A 22,088-nucleotide genomic window follows, 5' to 3' on the forward strand; every position below is an offset into this window, starting at 1 on the left:
AGACACAGGCCCAAATCCATGTATCTGCACAGCTAGCAGTGATAGTCACTGAGCTGTTGCGGCGCCCGTCTACTGGTCCAGGATTAAGCACACACACCAACACGAAGTACTAGGCCACTCCCGGAACCTCCAAGAGCAGCCCACGCACGACCCACTGTGTGCATGCCCCTCGTTTGACAACAAGGTGGACCGACACCTGCGGAATAAAAAGACAAAAACGTTAACATGTAATTCTACATTTCCGGTGTCGTCCCGAGGCTCTGACCTTATCTAATACCCTCTACTATAACCCTCCATCCTTGTTTCGCTCATGTGTCTATCTAAGTAAACCCTAAACAAGTCCAACGTGCCTGCCTCCACCACCCTACTCAGTAGCGCGTTCCATACCCCCACGACACTCTGCGTGAAGAACCTTCCTCTCACATCCAAATTATACTTCTCCCCCCTCACCCTTAGAACGTGACCTCTCGTAATTGTCCCCAATCTAGGGAATAGCCTACCACTATTGACTCTATCTATTCCCTTCAGTATTTTACATACCTCTATCATGTCCCCCCTTAATCTCCGTCTTTCCAAGGAGAAGAGTCCCAGTTTCTCCAATGTTTCCTCGTAACTCAGTCCTTCCATGCCAGGCAACATCCTGGTAAACCTCCTCTGCACTCTCTCCAGAGTCTCCACGTCCTTCCGGTAGTAAGGTGACCAGAACTGGACGCAGTACTCCAAATGCGGTCTAACCAACGTTCTGTACAACTGAAGCATTAGACGGCAGCTCCAATACTCTATACCCCTTCCTATAAAGGCCAGCATTCCATAAGCTTTCCTCTCAACCTCCTCTACTTGTGTCGCCACCTTCATAGACTTGTGAACCTGCACTCCCAGGTCCCTCTGTATTTCTACACTCCTAATCGGTCTACCTTTTATCACATAGCTCCTCCCTGCATTATTCCTTCCAAAATGCATCACCTCGCGTTTGTCAGGATTAAATTCCATCTGCCACCTATCTGCCCAATATACCAACCTATCTATATCCTGCTGTGTCACCTGACATTCCTCCTCGGTATCTGCCAATCTTGCCATCTTGGTGTCATCCGCAAACTTGCTGATCACACCACGTACGCTCTCTTCCAAGTTGTTTATGTATGCTACAAAGAGGAGAGGTCCCAGTACTGAGCCCTGCGGCACGCCACTGGTGACTGGCCTCCAGCCCAAAAAGGTCCCCTCGACAACTACTCTCTGTCTCCTATTACCCAGCCAGTTTTCAATCCACCTAGCTACCTGTCCTTGTATCCCATGTGCCTTAACCTTTTCTACCAGCCTACCATGAGGGACTTTGTCAAACGCCTTACTGAAATCCATATAGATGACATCAACGGCTCTCCCATCGTCAACCGTTTTTGTCACCTCCTCAAAGAATTCTACCAGATTCGTAAGGCAAGACCTCCCCCTAACAAAGCCATGTTGCGTATCCCTAATCAGATCGCAACGCTCCAAATGCTCATACATCCTACCCCTAAGAATTTTTTCCAATAATTTTCCTACCACCGATGTCAAACTCACTGGTCTATAATTACCAGGGTTATCCCTACTACCTTTTTTAAACAGCGGTACAACATTTGCTACCCTCCAGTCTTCTGGGACCTCACCTGTGTCCAAAGAAGAGACAAAAATTTGCGTCAGAGGCCCAGCAATTTCATCTTTCACCTCCCTAAGCAGCCTGGGATAAATACCATCAGGCCCCGGAGCTTTATCCGTTTTTATGCTACCTAAAAGCCTTAGCACTTCCTCCCTTGTAATGGATATTTCCTCCCACTGATCTACAGCTTCCTCCAAGACACTGCATGACACCGATCCCCTCTCCTTCGTGAATACCGACGCAAAGTATTCATTCAGGATCTCCCCAATTCCCTCCGACTCGATACATAGCTCCCCTCCTTTGTCCCTAAGAGGACCAATTTTCCCTCTAACCACTGTCTTGCTCCTAATATAGGAATAAAATGCTTTTGGATTTTCCTTAATCCTATCAGCCAAAGCCATTTCATGCCCTCTCTTCACCCTTCTAACTCCCCTTTTTAGCTCCCTCCTACTCTCTCTATTTTCCTCCAGCACACTGTCCGTACCCAGTCGTTTTGACCTAACATATGCCTCCCTCTTCTTCCTAAACAAGTCTTCGATACCCCCTGTAATCCACGGCTCTCTAATCCTACCTTTCCCATCCTTCCGCTTAACCGGCACATGCCTTTCCTGCAACATTTTCAGTTTGCCCTTAAAAGCCTCCCACTTGCTAACCGTGGACTTGCCAGCTAACAGTCCCTCCCAATCAGTGTCCTTCAGCTCCCTCCTAATCTGGCTATAGCTCGCCTTCCCCCAGTTCAGCACCCTCCCCTTCGGACGGCACTCATCCCTTTCCATTTTTATCCTAAAGTAGACGGACTTGTGGTCACTGTTAGCCACATGTTCGCCTACCTCAACCTCAACCACCTGCCCCGGCTCATTACCCAACACTAAATCCAGTATAGCCCCCTCCCTAGTCGGGCTAGTTACGTACTGCTCTAGGGACCCTTCCAACACACATTTTACAAACTCCTCTCCCTCCGTACCCCCAGCTCTAGGCCCCCTCCAATCCACTCCAGGAAGATTAAAGTCACCCACTACAACCACCTTATTCTTTCTGCACCTATCCAAAATGCCCCTGCAAATACCTTCCTCCACTGACCTTGGGCTGTTGGGTGGCCTATAGTATACCCCTAGCATCGTAATCTCTCCCTTTTTATTCCTCAACTCAGCCCACAGCGACTCAATCCCTAACTCCTCCATATTGTCCTCCCTCTGCACTGCTGTGATGTGCTCCTTTACTAACAGTGCCACCCCTCCACCTCTCTTCAACCCTCCTCTGTCACACCTAAAACACTTATACCCAGGAACATTCAGCTGCCAGTCCTGACCTTCACGTAACCACGTCTCCGTTACTGCCACCACATCTAACTTCCTCACAAACATCAAGGCCCTAAGCTCATCCGTTTTTCCTGTCACACTCCTCACATTGAAACAGACACAGTGCAACCCACCAGTGTCCCTCGGAACCTCCTCCTCCCTGATAATTTTCCTTTCACCCAACTCTCTCCCAGCCCCAGTGTCTAATGAGCCATCAGTCACATCCCCATCCCCCCTCCCTATTAGTTTAAACCATTCCTAAACCAGCTAATCTCCCTGCTAAGACACTTGTCCCCCTCCCATTCAAATTCTCCCCATCCCTCCTATACAGTTGCCCTTCTCTCATAAATACCTCCCAGTGGTCTACAGAAGTAAAGCCCTCTACCCTGCACTAATCCCTCAACCATGCATTCAGCTGCATGATCTCGTTATTCCTAGCCCTGCTGGTACTAGGCAGCAACCCAGAGAATGCCACCCTGGAGGTCCTGCTCCTCAGTTTGGACCCCAACTCCCCAAATTGCCAACGTACATCTACCCTATCCCTCCTTCTTACGTCCCTCTCCCCTACGTGTATTATTACCTCTGCCTGGGTCCCCTCCCCTTTCAAAATTCCCTCTACCCTTTCCGTTATGTCCTGTACCCCTGCTCCAGGGAGGCAGGCCACCATCCTGGAGTCACGCCTCTGCCCACAGAACCTCCTGTCAACGCCTTGGACCTTCCCATCCCCTACCACTATCACATTGCCAGCCCCCTTCTGTCCCTCTAAGTCATTCTGGCCCTCCTGCCTATCCTTTTGTGCCCCTGTCGATGAATCTTGGGGGGCCACTGGGGACGTCTGAGGACCATGACTATTCTTCTTCTTCCTCTTTTTCCGCCTAACAGTCGTCCACCCATCCTGCTCTTCAGCCCCTGGGACCTCTTCCTGCTCATGGTTCCTAGCCATTATCTCCTCGTTTTCCCTGACCAGAAACGCATCCTCTAAACGCCCCTCGAGTTGCCTGACCAGGGCCCTCAAGCGCTGCAACTCTAAATATTTAACACAGATGTGGACCTTCGGGAGACGTGATGCCACCAAGAACTCCCACATGCGGCACCTAACACAGCTTATGTTCCTCCCCATAGCCCCTGCCATGCCCCAACCTCCCTTGGGTTTGTATGTGTCAAAAGTTGAAAACTGCAACTCACCTTCTCTAAGCCTGCTCTCGCCTAAGCCCAGCGAGCCAAAGCCCTTATAACTCTCACTCAGCTCCCACTCACTCCGCTGCCCGCTCCCGACGCTGCCCGCTGTATGCCGCTACCTCCTTTTTATACCCCCCGCTCCCCCTTCCCGACTATCCTCTCGCCTAACTTCCGGTATGGAAGTAAAATACACACACAAACCCCACAAACTGGAAGTGCAGTCAGAAAGTGATTCAGAGTAAATCCAGTACTCACCAAAGCCACAGCCACCAGGTACACTGCTCCGGAGAACAATTTAGCTTGGCCAATCAACCTAACCCACACATCTTTGGGTCCTGGAAGGAAACCATGCAAACATGGGGAGGGCATTCAAACTCCACACACAGTGACCCAAGCTGGGAATTGAATCTGGATCCCTGGTACTGTGAGGCAGCAGCACTGCTAACCACTGTGCCACCATGCCACCCAAAATATCAACTGACTCATTAATGAGACTAATTCACACCTCATCCCCAGTAGCTGGGGATTCTATGTCAGCCCTTCCTCCCCTCTGTTGGGTTGAAGCTTTGTGTTTTGGAGATGCTTCTAATAATTCTTTATTATACATTTGCAATACACATCCCAACACTAAAGGATGTAACTGCTCCCTTATGACCTCCAATGATACAATACTATCCTAAAAATGGCCACTAAGACATTGTATCTCATGTTCTTAAACGTCCTCATGTCATATGGCAAGTCTGATGAAGGATAGTAGGCGCAATCTACATATATATTTCAATGGAAGCACATTGAGGCTCCAACATGCTTACAGACCCAAGCCATTGGAACAAAAGGAAGTAATTACCTTATCGATAGCAAACTACTTGCCATAGAATTTGTTCTATCGAATGACACATTTTTCTGAATTAATCCCCAGTATAATATTGCAGAGTGGATTTGGCAACACTGGGACAGATGTACAAATATTCAAAGATGGTGAACTCATGATCTGGCTATTTTGTATTGCGAGCCTGCACATACAAACTAAGAGGTTATTTTGCCTGTTACCTGAATAATGTGATAGTTGTTCATGTTTGCTGTCAGTGGCACTTGGCCTCTGGAGGCTCGGGCAAAACTATTAACCAAAAAAAAGACTTCTTTGCCTCCAAAGCAATGTATACTACCTCATTTATATTTCAGGATATTATAGACATAATGGGATCAGTATCATCATAACAGTGTGTACATTTCCAATCTACTTTCTCTGCACCTGAGAAAGAAAACACAGTAATAGGACTACAGCCCTGGACAACATATTAGTCTCATACAGTTTGAATTTAGCTTAGTGTTGAAAGAGTGGCAGAGGGGCTGGTGATATTGCTCAAACAAATGTTGGAGCACTGAGAAATTATATATTGATTCTGACTAGAATGTAGTAACACACAATAATCCACTGCTTATAAACAGGTTTTGAGTGTATGCACGTAGGATAATATATATTGTGACTTAGATAACCTTTTGTCAGTCTGTTTTGGCTAAGTGCTATCATGGCCACTAATGTGTTTGCACTTTTCTGGGGCCCAAATAATACGTCAAAATTAATTTTATAGATAGAAGACCAGTAGTATAATTAACAAACTATGCTGGTCAGTGACTACTGTGTAAAAGTCAATTTATCTTTATCTAATCTGTTTGACTTAACTCAATCTTTTAGTACAGTTGCTGTCTGTGTGCTTCTGTTTCAATGCTTGAAATACATGCTTGCAGAATGCCTCCTCAGCACATCAGCCTGGACGTTGACAAGTCTGGGGGAGCTCTGCTTACGCTGGTTTGTTTGCTGATCTGCATGCAGCTTGAACATAAAACACTGAAACTGCACTTACAGAAAAATTGTAGCGCAAATAATGAAACATAAAATATGGCATTTAATTATTTGATGCTTTATTCTGAAGAGGTTTGTTATAAACAATGTTTTTCATTTAAGAATGTGTCTATTTTAATGTTATTTTTCTATCATCGTTCTCTAGGTAATTGTTAAGGATATTTCCTGTGCATAATTAAAATAACAATTTCACTTGAATTATATTCTGGTTTTTCTTCTGCCAATAATCTTACATTTGTTAGTGAAGAGCTTGAGAATTCACAGTGTAACTTCCATTGTGCAAAACAGAGTTTGCAGTTAGCTAACAGTTGTTTATACTCATACGTTCTTTGTTTCTTGGTCAGATTTTGCAAATAAATATTTCCTTCTCTTTCAATTATTTTCCCTCTCTCTTTCTCTCCACCCCTTTCTTCCTCAATCCATCTGTTCTCCCCCTGCTGGCACATGTTCATCTACCCCTCTATACCTGCTGTCTGAACCTGTCATTCTGGAATGAACTGCTGCCAGCTATCAATAGTGGCATTATGAATTATACTCATAAGCACATACTTATAATTTTACTGCATATTGTGACTAGAGCAATTATTTTCTTCCCTCTCTTTTCTCTTTTCACAGTATTCCCACTAATTAAACTAGCATTAGTAAGTTATGAGCAGTTGAAGATTGTTGTTTTACCTTATTTAGGTGAAAGACTTGTGAGCGCATTAAATGCAACCTGTAAACCCTGCCTTTTGAATCATCAAGAGGACTCAAAACTGTCTCATACTTTGTTAACTTTGTGCTTGTAAAGTGAATTTTGGGGTTTGTATTGCTTTCTCAAGTGTTTTCCCTCACTAATGTAATCTTGTCCATTTGCACTTGCATAATAAGTATCACACATATTTCACTTGAAGATTGAGAATAGGTGGCCATCTGTTTTAATCTTCAGGAAGAACAGGATTCCTGATATATGAACATTACTGCTTGAACCATTATCTTATTTTGCCTGGTCCTTCTACATGTTGCCAATGTTGCTGCATTTCAGTGCAAAAATCATGGGGAAGCTGCTAATTTCCAGAGATGCTCAAGTCGCAGACTACTTAACGCCTTAAAAATCATGTATTTTATATTTTCAGACAGACTTTCTTGTCCCTCTTCCCCCTACCAGCCCTTCTTCTCCTACTTTCTCTTCTCCTTTTCTCAACCGGTATCTCTCTTATTATATGACAGTAATTACCTCAAATTCTTCCGTGGAATGGAAATGCACTACTTTATACCATTCCTGTTAAAATGATTTAATCCTGGTCTTCATTTTTTTTTCATCATTTTATTCTTTCCCATAACCACTACATTGTGAAATATTTTATGCCCCTCAGTCTTGCCCATCCGTTCTTTAATCCAGTCTTTAAAACCTGAATTTGTCGTCACTTAATGGCAACTTGCTTGAATCTTATCTTTTTTCCCCATCTTTTTCAACCATGGTGGTGCCTTCACCATGGGTATTCCACAGTTTGGAAATGCTGGAAGAAACTGAGATAGTATAGAATAAATGTTTATCAGTGCATCACTCAGAAATATCCCAAAAGATTGACTTTGTAACAATACAGTTTAGGATAAGTAGAGAATGGAACTTCCCCTGATGCAGCATCAGCATAAAGACGCAATCAGTCTGTTGTGATTTGAGATTCTACCAATCCATGGCTTTGCAGAGAATTATGTTGAATTGTTTGTATTTAAACTAAAGTGAACGCAGAAGGAATTAAGTCCATCTTACTATTGAAGCTAAAAAGAGGCATGTAGTCAAGCCAAAGTTACCATCCTTTGAGTATTTAATATCAACTGAAGATGGTAGAAACGTTTTGCAAAAGATGGATGCCAGGTGTTGAGCAATATATTTGTAATATTGCAACAAAAGGTTTATCGTTCAAAAATACAACTACTGTAGTTTGATCATTGAAGGCACTGTAAACATTTTATTTACTGAATGATTCAGAATTGGAACTCCTATTATAGGAAAACATAATTTGCTTTCTTGCCTGCAGATTATTGTTCTGATTTTAACATGATGTTGGCAGAACCTCTGTTTTATTGCATAATTAAGCTGCATACTTTTTAGCTGTCCTGGTGGCTCAGTGTGCAAGTGTGCTGGAATGTGTGGAAACAGGTAGTATAGATCAGTAAATTCCTGGGTTTAAACCCAGAGTTGGTTAACACATCTCAACCAAGGAGATACTAGGAGCATATTTTGAAAATGCACAACTTAATGCTCTTATAGATGAAACTAATCTGCATTCTTAATCATAAATCTTAAATTAAATCATAATGTTTATACATCTAAAGCAAGATCTGAACCTTTTCTGACAGGATATTTGTGTGTGACAGATCAAGGGCTGAGTTGGAACATGAGGCACTGATTGATGGTAACCTCGCAACAGAGGCAAATCTTATAATTTTGGATACTTTGGAAATAATTGTTCAGGTAAGAGAACAAGAAATCAAGGAAAACTGTGATGGTGGAGAAATACCTATGGGCTTGTCTAGAAATTTTCCACTGATGGCATGCTACCATATTTACTCAACTTTTCAGACATCTGAATTGCCAAACTAACCTAGATTGAATTGAATTGGGTTGACATGATGTAAATAGGTAAATGTAGACTATTGTGCCTTCATCTTTGGAAACCATGTTCAAATCCTGCCCTGATTGATAAGTTGAAGGTCTGGGTCCCATGTGAAGTGGAATTGGAACAACCTCAACCCATTTCTCACCATGCACAGACGTGAGGTATTAAACTCGTCTCTACTGGGATCAAAATGGCAATCTCTGAAAGACCATAAATGATCTATAAGAAATGGAAAATGTCAAATTGGTGCCATGAAGAATGCTGCTGGAGAGTTGTAACTTTGGAACAAAGTAGAGAGATCTGTACCTACTCAGTGCTGTCCGTTTCCTCAGAGTGATCATTGGGATAGTGTTGGGACTTTACACCTAACCCATTCTAAAGCTGACAACTAAGCACTTAATGATGTATTTCAATTTCCTGCACGAACATTTTTACATTAATTAGCACAATTATTGCTTTTTGTAAAGGATTTACAAAATTGTAATAGCAGGATAACGAAAGATACTGTAAAGCATTTTATTTAAAACATGTCAAATATTTAACAATTGTTTATTTTTAATCTTTGCCTTCTATATGTTCAGACTGTTTCAGTGACAGAATCCAAAGAGAGTGTGCTCGGAGGGGTCCTGAAAGTTCTTCTACATACTATGGCCTGTAATCAGAGTGCGCTTTACTTGCAACATTGTTTTGCCACCCAGAGAGCCTTGGTCTCTAAAGTAGGTGTAACAATTCATGTTATTGACTTTCTATTGAAGATCACAATCCAAACAATATTTTTCTCAAAGCTACTCTCCAGGATGTTACAACACACCACACCAACTAAAGGTTGAACACTGATTTGTTGCCTGTTGAACTGGTTCATGTTGAACTGGCTTTTCTATGCTACTTTAGGGTATTACTAAACGAGCATCATACCATTCTTCACAAGAAGAATTAAAAACCATTGGACTGATAGGTTATTTGGCTTTATTGAAACTGTTTGACTCGTGCTACCAAAATGGAGATAATCCAAAGTCAGTCTCTTGCTTTCTCTCATTTGAGAACATAAAATAGAGAGGTAATAGGACTGGACCCCAGACCTGACAACATCCAGCTGCCAGGAGTCTTGGAATTGGAGTCCTGAGACATATGGAACAACAGTTCTGGTGAAATATGGATGGACCCTCGTTCATATAAAATGGATGTAACAGCTGTTAAATGCTCTGTAAACAGACAGGATGTGTTTGACATTCAATGTGCAATCAAATCAAAATAACCCATCAGTCCAAGCGTAAAATCACTTGACTTTTAATACATTTTAAGATTTTGCTGCGCTCAAATAAAATAGCATCCTAAATTTGACCAAACATTTGTCAAATTGGCACAGTTGTTTTATTTTATGCTTGGAATTGTTTGAATGTCAATATCAATGTAGGAATCAACTGGAATAATAAAAGGGCTTATGTTCCATATGTCCATCTCATTTCAATATTTCCTCATGTCCCTTTTTCCAGTTCCAATATATTTAAGTTTTGAATGTAGCCAGCATAACCAGGCTTTCTTGAATTAAAATGAGAGCGATTTTATTTGCTACTAAATGTGAGGGATATAATAAAACACATGCACATATATTCACATATTAGAAATGAGAAGCGAGACCAACAATAAATAGTAAACAAAAGGAATCGGTCTTTGACTTGCCCCTGAGGAGTAGATGGTGAAACATTGTGGCTGTTTGAGATTTGTGATTCCACTAGCACTAACTTCAGCAGGATCCTAAACTTTGGCTGAGAAGTTGTCCTGCTTTCTTTTCAGCTGTGGATTTGCTGACTTGGTTTGCTTCAGCAATCAGAGAGAGAGCAAGGCTTGAAATTTTTACCTGCCAGAGCAGGTCTTTTTGTTTCTGCACCACACACTCCGATACACCCAGCATTTGTCAAAACTGACGCAGTTTTGCACCTGGTTTTTACCGGCCTCTTGTATTTTCCTGGAAGATGAAAATCTACAAGCCGGTCTGGGACATAACTTACAGATATAATTCCTGCAGATATAGTAATCAGCTTCCACTATCTCCATAGGAGATGGCAGTTCATGTTTGCATGAGTTGTTCCTTTCTGAGACGGGATATGGCATTCCATTGCCTCTCTCTTAGTATCACCCACATAGGAGCAATTCAGAGAGTGACTGAATCTACATCTTCAGAATTTACACCTTCGGTGATCTTTGGCTTGTAAGTCCATTTTTAGAAACACATAATTTAAAAGTTCAAAATGTCTGTACAATTCAGGGTTTTTCTCCATCATTGTGAAAATGTAATTAGGAATGGGATGAAATAAATTTGACTATCATCAACACCTATGGCACCCATGCTAGTCCTCAGATTTTGGGGTCATGTAAAAGGAGGCAGCTAGTGAAGGCTGTAAGTTATAGATTAGATAGACATTTTGGGAGATTTGCTTTGATATGCCTTAGGGACAGGGTAGGCAGAAAATTTGCAAGATCTTTCTTCAGAGGAATGAATGATGAGGTGGAATTGTTGGTAGAATTGATAGCATATTGTCTGTGGAGGAGATTTCTTCTGAACCATGTTTCCCATGTAATTCTAACTGCTTTTTAGCTGTGCAGGTGTAATCGAGACATCCAAGAAAGGGAATGGGGAATTCAGAAGTTGATTTCCCTTTTTCTTCCTCTTTTGGGGTTGGAGAAATTTGTTATCTTGTTCAGTTTAGGGTTGTAGGAGTTATTTATTGCCAATAAATTAGATGTTGTCACTAAAAACTTTATTGAGGGAATTATGTTGATCCATATAATGGATCATCTTTTATCATTATCATCTTTATCAGTTGTAAAGAAATGCTTGTGACACTTTATCCGTGTCTTAAATGTGCTTGTACTCTTTTTAACAAATTCCTGAAAAGAAAGGTAAAATCATACATTGGCTCAATTGAAGTGTAGCAGTAAGGTGCTTGTAATTGCTATCCCATGACTTCTAGCAAATGCATATGTTGATAGTGAGTAAAGTTTTAAACATTTTATCTTCAAGAACAGAAGGGTGGAAAAGATTTAAATTTTTCTCCTGTTCTTACAGTTTCCTGAACTCCTTTTTGAAGAAGAAACAGAACTGTGTGCTGATCTGTGCCTGAGGCTTTTACGACATTGCAGCAGCAGTATTGGCACAATCCGAGCACACGCCAGTGCCTCACTCTACCTCCTCATGAGGCAAAACTTTGAGATTGGCAATGTAAGCAATGTTTGAACTGCGTTTTACCTCTTTAGACATTGCAATTTTTTTGTTCTTTGAAAACTGTGGCATTAAAATGTTGAGATAATTATAGTTTTATTATTTACAGAATTTTGCAAGGGTGAAGATGCAAGTAACCATGTCCCTTTCTTCGCTGGTTGGAACATCCCAGAATTTTAATGAAGAGTTTCTTAGACGCTCTTTAAAGACAATTTTGACATATGCTGAAGAAGACTTGGAACTGAGAGAAACTACCTTTCCAGACCAGGTATGTATATATTTATGTAGTGTGTATATTTATATAGTATATAGTGTCTATCACGGTGGCACTCCACCTGCCTGGTCCTAAAGCAATTTATACTTGTGTGGAATTTACGTGTTCTCCCCGTGTCTGCTTGCGTTTTCTCTGAGTGCTCTGGTTTTCGCCCACAGTCAAAAGGTGTGCAGTTTAGGTTGATTGGCCATGCTAAATTCATCCTAGTTTCAGAGGGATTAACAGGCTAAATATGTGGCGTTGCAGGGATAGGGTGGTATTGTTGTCGGTGTAAGTTCAATGGGGGAAGTGGCATCCTTCTGTACTGTAGGGATCCTGTGACCCTATGATTCTATGATAGGTTGGTTCACTTAATGCTGATCTGTTGACTATCTGCTATTGTACTGGTTGCAGGCAAATAAATCTGGTCTTCACAAGTATAGAATGCTTTCATAATTGAGTGAGATATTTGCAATGATTTTCACTTTAAAATCAAGACATATAAATTGATTGATGAAGTGGAAAAGTCACGTAAAGTTTTTTCAACATTTCATAAATGTTATTTACAAAGAAAACAAACCTTCAGTCAGCAATATATTTGACAAACTTTTGGTTGAAACAGTTATTTGCATGTTCTCTTTGTTGTGATTGGACTACCTCAACTAATACCTGAAAATGGTTCTATCAAACCTGTTTGGGTATGTTTAGGTATGGGGTGAATTTGTTAACTCTTAGCCTTTCATTATTACTTTGTTATAGGTCCAGGATCTGGTTTTCAATCTCCACATGATCCTTTCAGACACTGTGAAAATGAAGGAACATCAGGAAGATCCGGAGATGCTCATTGATCTGATGTACAGGTATAACTCAAAGATGTTCAGTTCTCAAATAGACAGTATGGAGTCATTCCTCCAAATTTAGCCACTTATCCCAGCTTTTCTTAAGCCTCTAATTCATACAGTTGTGCAGTTCAGTGAGCACCAGCACTGCTCCGGTATCTCATTTGAGTGACCAAATATAGGCATGGCCATGATTGTCAATGGGCAATGTAATTCTGATTTATGGATCATCATTCTGCCCTCCCCCAACATCCACAAATGCACTTTAGAACAGGAATCACTGGACAGGAATCTGGAACAGTAAACCCAGGCTGATGTGTTTCAGCTATCACCATCACATCATGCCTGAGATTGAAGAAGATTTCAATCTCGGTATGTTTTATGTTCTGACATTTTCCTTTTCTTTCACTGCTTATAACCACCTGAGTTTGCACCTGTTTGCATGAAGGAGAATAACCTTCTATCTACTCCCCAACAGTGAAGTTAGTGGTTAGGATGTGCATGGGAGTGACTTCCTCGAAGAATGTCAGCTTAGCTTCTCATCCTGATATATTTGAGAGTATCAACTCAGGAAAATAGAAGAAATTAGTCTCTGAGGGTGTTTATACAAAAAGTTTTTATCTAATAAAGAATTTCAACAAATCTAAGAAATTTCCAACTGAACCTTGAAAAACATCTCGCAGTACACTTACAGATTCTGTCAATCTTGAGTTATGTCAGGACAAGTCATTTGGATGAAGTACTTGTACATTACCAGTGGTGGTAAGAACAGTGAAGCATTATTTAAGAAAGATGTCCTTCATCTTACCAGAATATGGCTAAAGCCAAAACCTACCAGACATTGACTATGGGCAAATATAACAGGATGTCCTCATTCCAACTCCATCACCTACTCAAACCAAGTATCAAGATTATGCTTGCCACCATTCATGGATAATGATGTGTTATATATCCAAGAAAAAATCAAACAGCATACCGGGAGCTTGGGACTAGATGAAAGTAGGCATTTAACTACTTTACAATTATTAAAAAGCTGATCATTTGGCCAACAAATAACTGCACACTTAATAGTCTGATGTCAATAATGGGTAAAATAATTTAATCTAACCATGAGGCTGAAGAGGCCTAATACAGCATAACATAATGTACCATCTGGCATGTAAATGAGTCATATAATCAGAAGGGCTGCAATCCTTGCACTGATCTCAGTAAGAAAAGCCACTGAGTTTCTGTGATTGGCCTCTAGCTCTGGGTGAAATAAACAAAAAGTAAAGTAATTTGCTGATTACTACCAGATGACACACAATAGAAATTCCACATATATGGATATCAAACAAGAATTAGATTGTAATGCCCTCCATGATTGAACAGTGTGCTAGAGGCTTCCTAACTAGTACCCAAGGTGAAGTATAACACTTGTGGGTGGATAGCATCTGTTGAGCCATGTTGAAATGAATCAATATCTTCATGACAGGAAAGAAGAATATTTGGTAGTGGGGAGTACGAGAAGAAGACAAATGAAATACTAGTGATAACTTAATTTTAGGCTGGATGTTTATCAGTGATAATTTTGTTTTTCACTTGCTCCTCGAAGAATCGCTAAAGGATACCAGACGTCACCGGATCTGCGGCTAACGTGGCTCCAAAACATGGCTGGAAAACACTCGGAGAGGAGCAATCGTGCTGAAGCAGCACAATGTCTGGTCCATTCAGCAGCATTAGTAGCTGAGTACTTAAGCATGTTGGAAGATCGCAAGTATCTTCCAGTAGGATGTGTAACCTTTCAGGTAGGAGATTCAGTTGTTAAATACTGATGTTGGAGGATTGTTGCCATGTCAGCATCAGAGTAATAACATGATTCTGTTTGCTTTACTAAGAAAATAGTTGCATCCTTCAGTGCAGTATAAATGTAGCGGCTTGTGATATATTTGTTCCTTTCTATTCTTCTCTTTCCCTCTCACCTTCTGTCCATTTTGCTGCTGCATATATTTCTCTTGCCCATTTTCTTGTCTGTGAGTTTTAGTAATAAATAAATATAACACTAGAGGCATCCTTCTATTGGAACTTTATTTTGGATGGAGGGCTCTCACTACGGCTGTAATTTCGGGAGTAGCCTCACAACAGTAACGTCTATTCAGCAAAATAAAGGATAAACTACAAAGCCAAGGTTTACCAATACAGTGGAAACAATTGATTGTGACCCTCAGCTGGGAGGATAGGAACTTCAAGATTCCCACTGATTAAGGCTGGGTAGATAATTCTATATTGATTGCATTTGTAATCTTTGACAAGAAAATAGTTCAGGTTTTTTTTTGGATGTCTGTATCTGTGAGATTTTGTTCAAGGACAAATTGCTTAGGCTCAACTAATAATTAAAAGATTTCTGTTCATAAATGTTGATTGTAGCCTCTATATCTTTCTTTGGGTTCTCTCTAGAATATTTCTTTTAATGTTTTGGAAGAGTCTGCTGTTTCTGATGATGTGCTTTCACCAGATGAGGAAGGAATTTGCTCTGGGAAGTATTTTACAGAGGCTGGTCTTGTGGGATTGCTGGAGCAAGCTGCAGATCTGTTTTCAATGGTAAGTGTTATTCCAGTTTGCCAGCTTTCTTATACTGTTGCTGCCATGGCTGGATGGAATGGGATCCATGACGACAAGCAGGCAATGTTAAATGGTGGCAATGTGAAAACGAATGAAAGTACAGGGATAAAAACAAAAAGTGCTGGAAAAACCCACAACATTTGTGAAGAGAGAAACAGAGTTAATGGGGGCAATTCTCCAGCCTTGCATGCTGGCACAGATAACACCGATCCTGGAGAAATATGGCTGGGCCTAAAAATTGATTTTGCGACCGGCGCCAAACAGTTTGGGACCCTCCTATGCCCTTCCTAATGATGTGAACCAGATCACACCCAGAAAGGGTGCGAGTCTAATTAGCATATTTAAATATGCACAGCCCATTCAAATCCCAGCGCACACACCATCTGCGTGGTGGAATAATGGTGAGATTCACCACTGTCTCTATTAGCAAAAGCTCCTGGGTGATCAGAGGCAAGGCTGGGCAATACCCATCGGCAGGGCCCACCTGGAACACTGGCACCATGGCAGTGCCAGTTGGGCACGGCCAGTGTGGCAAAGGCAGTGTCAAGGTGCGAGGGTGCTATACAGTGGGGTAATGATGGGGAGGGGAGCAGTGCAAGGGTGGATCATATCAGGGGTCATAATGGAGGAGCATGTAGGAGGACCCATCGGAAGGGTCCTGATGCAGGCAAGCCATGGCAGGGAAAGATGTGGGGGAACATGCCACCACTGAGAGGTGGGGGAAATGATGACCATGGGATGGGGCGCGGGATGTATCTTCTAATGCACTGTGAGATCGGGGTGCCCTTGTGAAACGGTGCCTGAGTACTCTGAAACCGGGATGTTTAGGCCCACCCCCATCAAGCTCACCAAAAAAGTGTCTGAATGTGTGAGTATTGCAGTGTGGAGCGTGCTTGACAGGCCAGCACAGATCACTCCATTATTCTCACCATTATGACACTTAGTTTTATTTTTGAGAGAATTCCGTCCAATCTCTTGAGTCCAATATGACTTCTTTAGAACTGAGGAGAGGAAGATTTTTTTTCTTTGGTGGTCAGGGCATATTAGTCGAAAGTTATGACATTAAAAGACTGAAGTAACGTCTGTAATTGGGGGAATTATACATAATCTGTCAAAGGATTTGATGAGTTGAATGTTTTTCTCATTCCACATTTTCCTTTTAATATTTTACTGAATATCTTTTTTTGTATTTTTTATTTTTCCATTTATCCGTTTGTAATCTACTTCAGCTAAGACTTGTGAATGGACTTGCCTAGCACCAGTGACAAATCCAGTCCACGATATGCAGTTAGGGCAAATAGGTAAAATGTATGCATGAAATTCAAAAGTGAATGATAGTGATAAAGAGCATAGAATAGGTTAATGTGTATCCTTCCTAGCCCAAAGCTAATTGCTGACAGACTCAAATCAGCAAATTCAACACTTGCGCTGCGTCAGGGGCTTCCTCACATTTCTAACATCTTTGTACACTTTAAGTACTTCCTCAAACTGCCAACATTGCTGTGGTCTAGTACACAAAAAACCGCACCGATCTCCTCAGAAGACAAACACGGGACACAGTGGACAGAGTACCCTTTGTCGTCCAGTACTTCCCCAGAGCGGAGAAGCGACGACATCTTCTCCGGAATCTTCAACATATCATTGATGAAGACGAACATCTCACCAGGGCCATCCCCACACCCCTACTTCTTGCTTTCAGACAACCACGCAACCTCAAACAGACCATTGTTCGCAGCAAACTACCCAGCCTTCAGGAGAACAGTGACCACAATACCACACAACCCTGCCACAGCAACCTCTGCAAGACATGCTGGATCATTGACACAGATGACATCATCACACGTGAGAATACCATCCACCAGGTACACGGTACATACTCTTGCAACTCGGCCAATGTTGTCTACCTGATACGTTGCAAGAAAGGTTGTCCCGAAGCATGGTACATTGGGGAGACCATGCAGACGCTACAACAACGGATGAATGAACATCGCTCGACAATCACCAGGCAAGACTGTTCCCTTCCTGTTGGCGAACACTTCAGTGGTCACGGGCATTCAGCCTCTGACCTTCGGGTAAGCATTCTCCAAGGCGGCCTTCACAACACACGACAGCGCAGAGTCGCTGAGCAGAGACTGATAGCCAAGTTCCGCACACGAGGACGGTCTCAGCAAGGATCTTGGGTTCATGTCGCACTATCTGTAACCCCCGTGACTTGCCTGGGTTTGCAAAACCTCACTTACTGTACTGTCTGGAGACAATACACATCTCTTTAACCTGTGATCAGTGCTCCTTCCACTCACATTGTCGGCCACTTTAAGACTTGAACAGCAGGTTAGGTGTAAAGATTCGCAATCTAATCAGTAATCTGTAAACTGTCTGTGCTTTACATGCTCTGTCTGAGGCCAGAACTCTCCATTCACCTGACGAAGGGACTAACCCCGAAAGCTAGTGAGTGTGCTATCAAATAAATCGGTTGGACTGAAACCTGATGTTGTCAGACTTTTTACTAGTACACAAAAGACAGTATTCTTAAGTGTTAACCTTGTGGTGAAATAAGCTGTTGACGTTCACTGTCTCAGATTGGTTATATTAGCAAAAGGTTGTTGGCACCTTTTGCAGCATAACTCAGCAGGAACCTTCTGCCTACTGGCTAATTTTTCAAAGTCTCCCCACCCACATTATAGTTGTGTATTTAACAAAATGCTAATTTTCACTTGCTGCATTCATTATTTTGGATTTTCAAATCACAGGCTGGAATGTATGAGGCAGTAAATGAAGTTTACAAGGTTCTGATTCCAATTCATGAGGCTAATCGTGATGCAAAAAAACTGGCAACTATTCATGGTAAACTCCAAGATGCATTCAGCAAAATAGTCCATCAGGTAATTTATTTCACGTGCTTCATTTAAGTTTAATTTCAAATATATTGTTAAATTGTGGATCGTTGATTTTAAGTCATTTTTCTTAGTTCATTTTTACTGTAAGATTTGAACACATCGTTGGAAAAAATTATCTAAACACGTACATTTAAAATTGTATCTGCATGCTCTTCTTTTTGCACATGATCCAAACTTTACAGGATCTTGTTTGTTGTGTGACTGACTTGATTTGATTCTACTTTCTGTTACACAGAGTACTGGCTGGGAGGTAGGTGTTACTTCAGTTGATGTTGGAGCACTAATGTTTAATGTAAGACTTGTGTGAATGCTTTGCCTGTGTGTGCTGGCTGTGGGTGTTCTGTTGTTGTCTGGCTATGGAGCCATTTCTTTTGACCTCAGAATTGTAGTTTTTTATTCCCTGTTGAGGCCATGTGAAATGCTTTCGGATGAACAGATCTCACAGACGGTGCATGTTACGTAGACAATTTCTCACTAATGAAGAGTCCTGTGAATGAGTCACTTCCATTATCACTAGCTTTTAATCGTGTTTGTTTCACAGACATGTATTTGCCTCTCACTGCTGCTGGCAGGAAGGTTTTCTTTATTTTACTAGTTTTGATTTATACATTTTTTTTCCTCAGTGCAATTATTTGTGTCCATTGTTCACAAGTCACACATTGCAACATTGCATGGTGAAGTACCTCCCTAGCCTGTTTACTTGTCCAGTTGTGGTCTGTGTTAGCTTCTTCTCCTTTCTCAATCATCTATCATGTGGGGGGCTGAATATGCTATCCCTTTTATTATCAGATACTGCATGTTGTGCTGTGCTGTCATGTTCAAGTGGAGTTGATAGCTGCTGTCTTTATAAATTTACTTTTATTGCTGGAATGTGTTGCCTTTTTGTTTCAAAGATCCCTGCCCTTTTAAAATAATTTATGTTTTCTCCTTCTCTCTCTCTCGCCCTGACGCTGATCCCTTCCTCCTGCTTTTATAACTGTCCTTATTGTGGTAAGTTTTCTACTTTGTTGATCTATTGCGATACCTGATGCATTCTTTGTTGGGGGAAAGAAATTACATTTTATGTGAATCACATAACTTTTATTTTCTCCTTTGGGTGCTTGCTTTTATCATGCATCCCATGTACCAATATTCATTGTGTTGGCATCAAGGTGGTTGTCTTGTGTGACTAAATATTTTTAATAATTCTGCAACATTCACTCCCATGAGCTATTATTTCAGCTAGCAGACTTTCTATTAGATGCTTGTCTCCCTTTAATTCTCTGATCAGAAAGAAGCTGGTGCCAAGCCTGGTGCCCACTTTCCTTAAAACACTCCTGAAAATGGGTGGGCCAGTGACGAGAAGGAATTGAAGTGAGAAGAGCGAGAATATCTGTTTGTTTCATGACAGTGTTTTGCCTGTTGTAGAAACATGTCACAGGAGTGTGGCAAATCTTGCAAATCCCGAGGCAGTATAAAGGGGGCATAGGCCCTTGGTCACTTTACTTTGCTCTGGAAGACTAAGCATTCCTTGTTGGAAACTCATATGAAAATTGGAATCCAAAATATGAATTATATGAGGAGGGCTGTTCGACAACAAAGATCCCATGGCGTTCTTAAAAGAGAAGCAGACCTTTTTGTTTCCCATTACCCTGCTAATATTTGTCTTAGGAGCACAGATATGGGCAGCACAGTGGTTAGCACTGCTGCCTCATAGCTCCAGGGACCCGGGTTCAATTCTGGCCTTGTGTGACTGTGGAATTTGCATGTTCTCCCTGTGTCTATGTGGGTTTCCTCAGGGGCTCCTGTTTCCTCTCTCAGTCCAAAGATGAGCAAGTTAGGTATTCCAGCCCATTTGAAATAGGCCAACATTTCATTAACCTTTTTAATTGCTTTATACCTTTATTTTAATTTTAATGCTTCATGGATGGGACCACCTGCGCCCCCCCATCCTTCCCCCAAAATCTCTCTGCTCATTTATAGGTCCTTCTTTCTCATCATTTAGAAAGTAATCCAGTTTATCTGTATGGAAGCCAAAGTGGATGACCTTACACATTTGCCTAACTTAAACTCTCATTGTCTGAATTTTGTCCACTCTCTTAATCTGTCTATGTCCTTTTGCAAAATCTAAACTAGATACTGTAACTTCTAACTGAGTCACCTGTCTTTATTCCAACATCAGTCATCAATAAATATGGTGGAAAGTTGAGGCATAGAACATACGTCAAAGGAAGAGAAGGTTGAGAAGAGATTGATAAAAGAGTTCAAAATTAAAAAGGATCTAGACAAGTGGATAAAGAAAAACTAATTGAACAGCTGAGAACCCAGAGAACATCGATTTAAGATGATTAGCAAAAGAAGCAATGTTGACATGAAGGAAATTCTTGTAATGAAGTGTGAGGCTACGATCTGTAAGAATGCACTGCCTGGAAGTATGGCAGAGGCAGATTTAATTGCGGCTTTCAAAGGGAGTTGGGTAAGAAAAATTACAGGCCCGCAAGGTTAAGGAGTAGGACTAACTGGGTTGCTTTGCAGACAGAAAGCATGGACATTGCCTGGATGGCTTCCTATGTTCTAATAATTCTGTGGTTAGTCAGAAATGACAAAACCCAAACAAAGCTATGTGGCATGGTGGTACACGTTCCAAATGTTGCTTTTTCCACTATTATCTGCCATGCCTGTTATTTGCTTGGATATTCTGTGTTGCAAATACGTAGGCAGTATTTCAATATGATTGAACCACATACAGCAGCAAAACACACCAAAAAATACTTGCCGCAACAATGCATATGTAGCATTGCTGCCTCAATTGAACCAGGGGCCCGGGTTCAATTCCTGGCGTGGGTGACTGTGTGGAGTTTGCATGTTCTCCCCGTGGCTGTGTGGGTTTCCTCCAGGTGCTCGAGTTTCCTCCCACAGTCTAAAGATGTGTGAGTTAGGTTGATTTAGGCTATGCTAAATTGCCTCTTAGTGTCAGGAGATCAGTAGGGTAAATAAATGGGGTTATGGGAATAAGGTGGGACTGTGATTGGTGCAGATTCGATAGGCCAAATGGCCTTTCCTGCACTGTAGAGATTCATTGATTTTAAGCATGAGGACTTATATAAAAGCGGGTCTTTCAAATACACTTGTGAAAAAGGTAGATATTTGTACTTGATGCCATGCTAATTACGAGTAGAAATCAGGAGTGAATATTGCACAACTAAATTGTTAAATTGTTTGTCTCTCATTCTGCTTTTTGCAATTTCTATTTTCTTTAATTAATTTGCCGTTAAATTTTGTATATATTCCTACGTTGCTTTGCGGCTGTTCCTTGTGTTGCTTTTTCCTCTATTATCTGCTTGGATATTCTGTGTTGCAAACACATAGGCAGTATTTCAATATGAATGAACTACATACAGCAGCAAAACACACCAAAAAATACATGCCACAACAATACATATGTAGCATGATAGACTGGGAAGATGCAAGTTTGATTTCCATGCTCCAAGTAAACCACGTCAAAAAGGCGCTGATTCCCTGCAGGCAAAAAATTGAGAAGAATTACATAATTTTGTAAGAGCTGCCAAAGAGGGCAATATCAAAGGAGGGCAACAGGCTACCCATTTCCGTCCTCAATGGCAGAAGGGCTGCACTGTTAATTAACAACAGCTCCTCTTGTTTCCTTAGAGTACTACTGCTACGGTTATAACCCTGGTGAGTATCAAAACTGATCGGTGCTA

General features: G+C 41.4%; 1 protein-coding gene across 16 annotated transcripts in view; it reads left to right on the forward strand.

Moving 5' to 3' along the window:
• dock7 (dedicator of cytokinesis 7) overlaps positions 1–22,088 on the forward strand; it is a 170,538-nt gene that overhangs the window by 134,719 nt on the left and 13,731 nt on the right. For 5 of the 16 annotated variants that reach the window (XM_080195667.1, XM_080195673.1, XM_080195674.1 and 2 more), the window contains 9 exons: positions 8,318–8,432; positions 9,159–9,293; positions 11,645–11,797; positions 11,907–12,065; positions 12,810–12,910; positions 14,484–14,676; positions 15,326–15,469; positions 18,241–18,372; positions 18,623–18,637. In XM_080195667.1, coding sequence (XP_080051793.1) covers positions 8,318–8,432; positions 9,159–9,293; positions 11,645–11,797; positions 11,907–12,065; positions 12,810–12,910; positions 14,484–14,676; positions 15,326–15,469; positions 18,241–18,372; positions 18,623–18,637 — 1,147 coding nt within the window. Of the gene's footprint in view, positions 1–8,317; positions 8,433–9,158; positions 9,294–11,644; positions 11,798–11,906; positions 12,066–12,809; positions 12,911–14,483; positions 14,677–15,325; positions 15,470–18,240; positions 18,373–18,622; positions 18,638–19,382; positions 19,438–22,088 lie in introns of those variants that run through there. The other 11 variants (XM_080195666.1, XM_080195670.1, XM_080195676.1 and 8 more) reach the window with 4 other exon arrangements.

This window comes from Carcharhinus amblyrhynchos, chromosome 9 (genome assembly GCF_965287045.1).
Source record: "Carcharhinus amblyrhynchos chromosome 9, sCarAmb.v2.hapA, whole genome shotgun sequence".
Classification (NCBI taxonomy): Eukaryota; Metazoa; Chordata; class Chondrichthyes; order Carcharhiniformes; family Carcharhinidae; genus Carcharhinus; species Carcharhinus amblyrhynchos.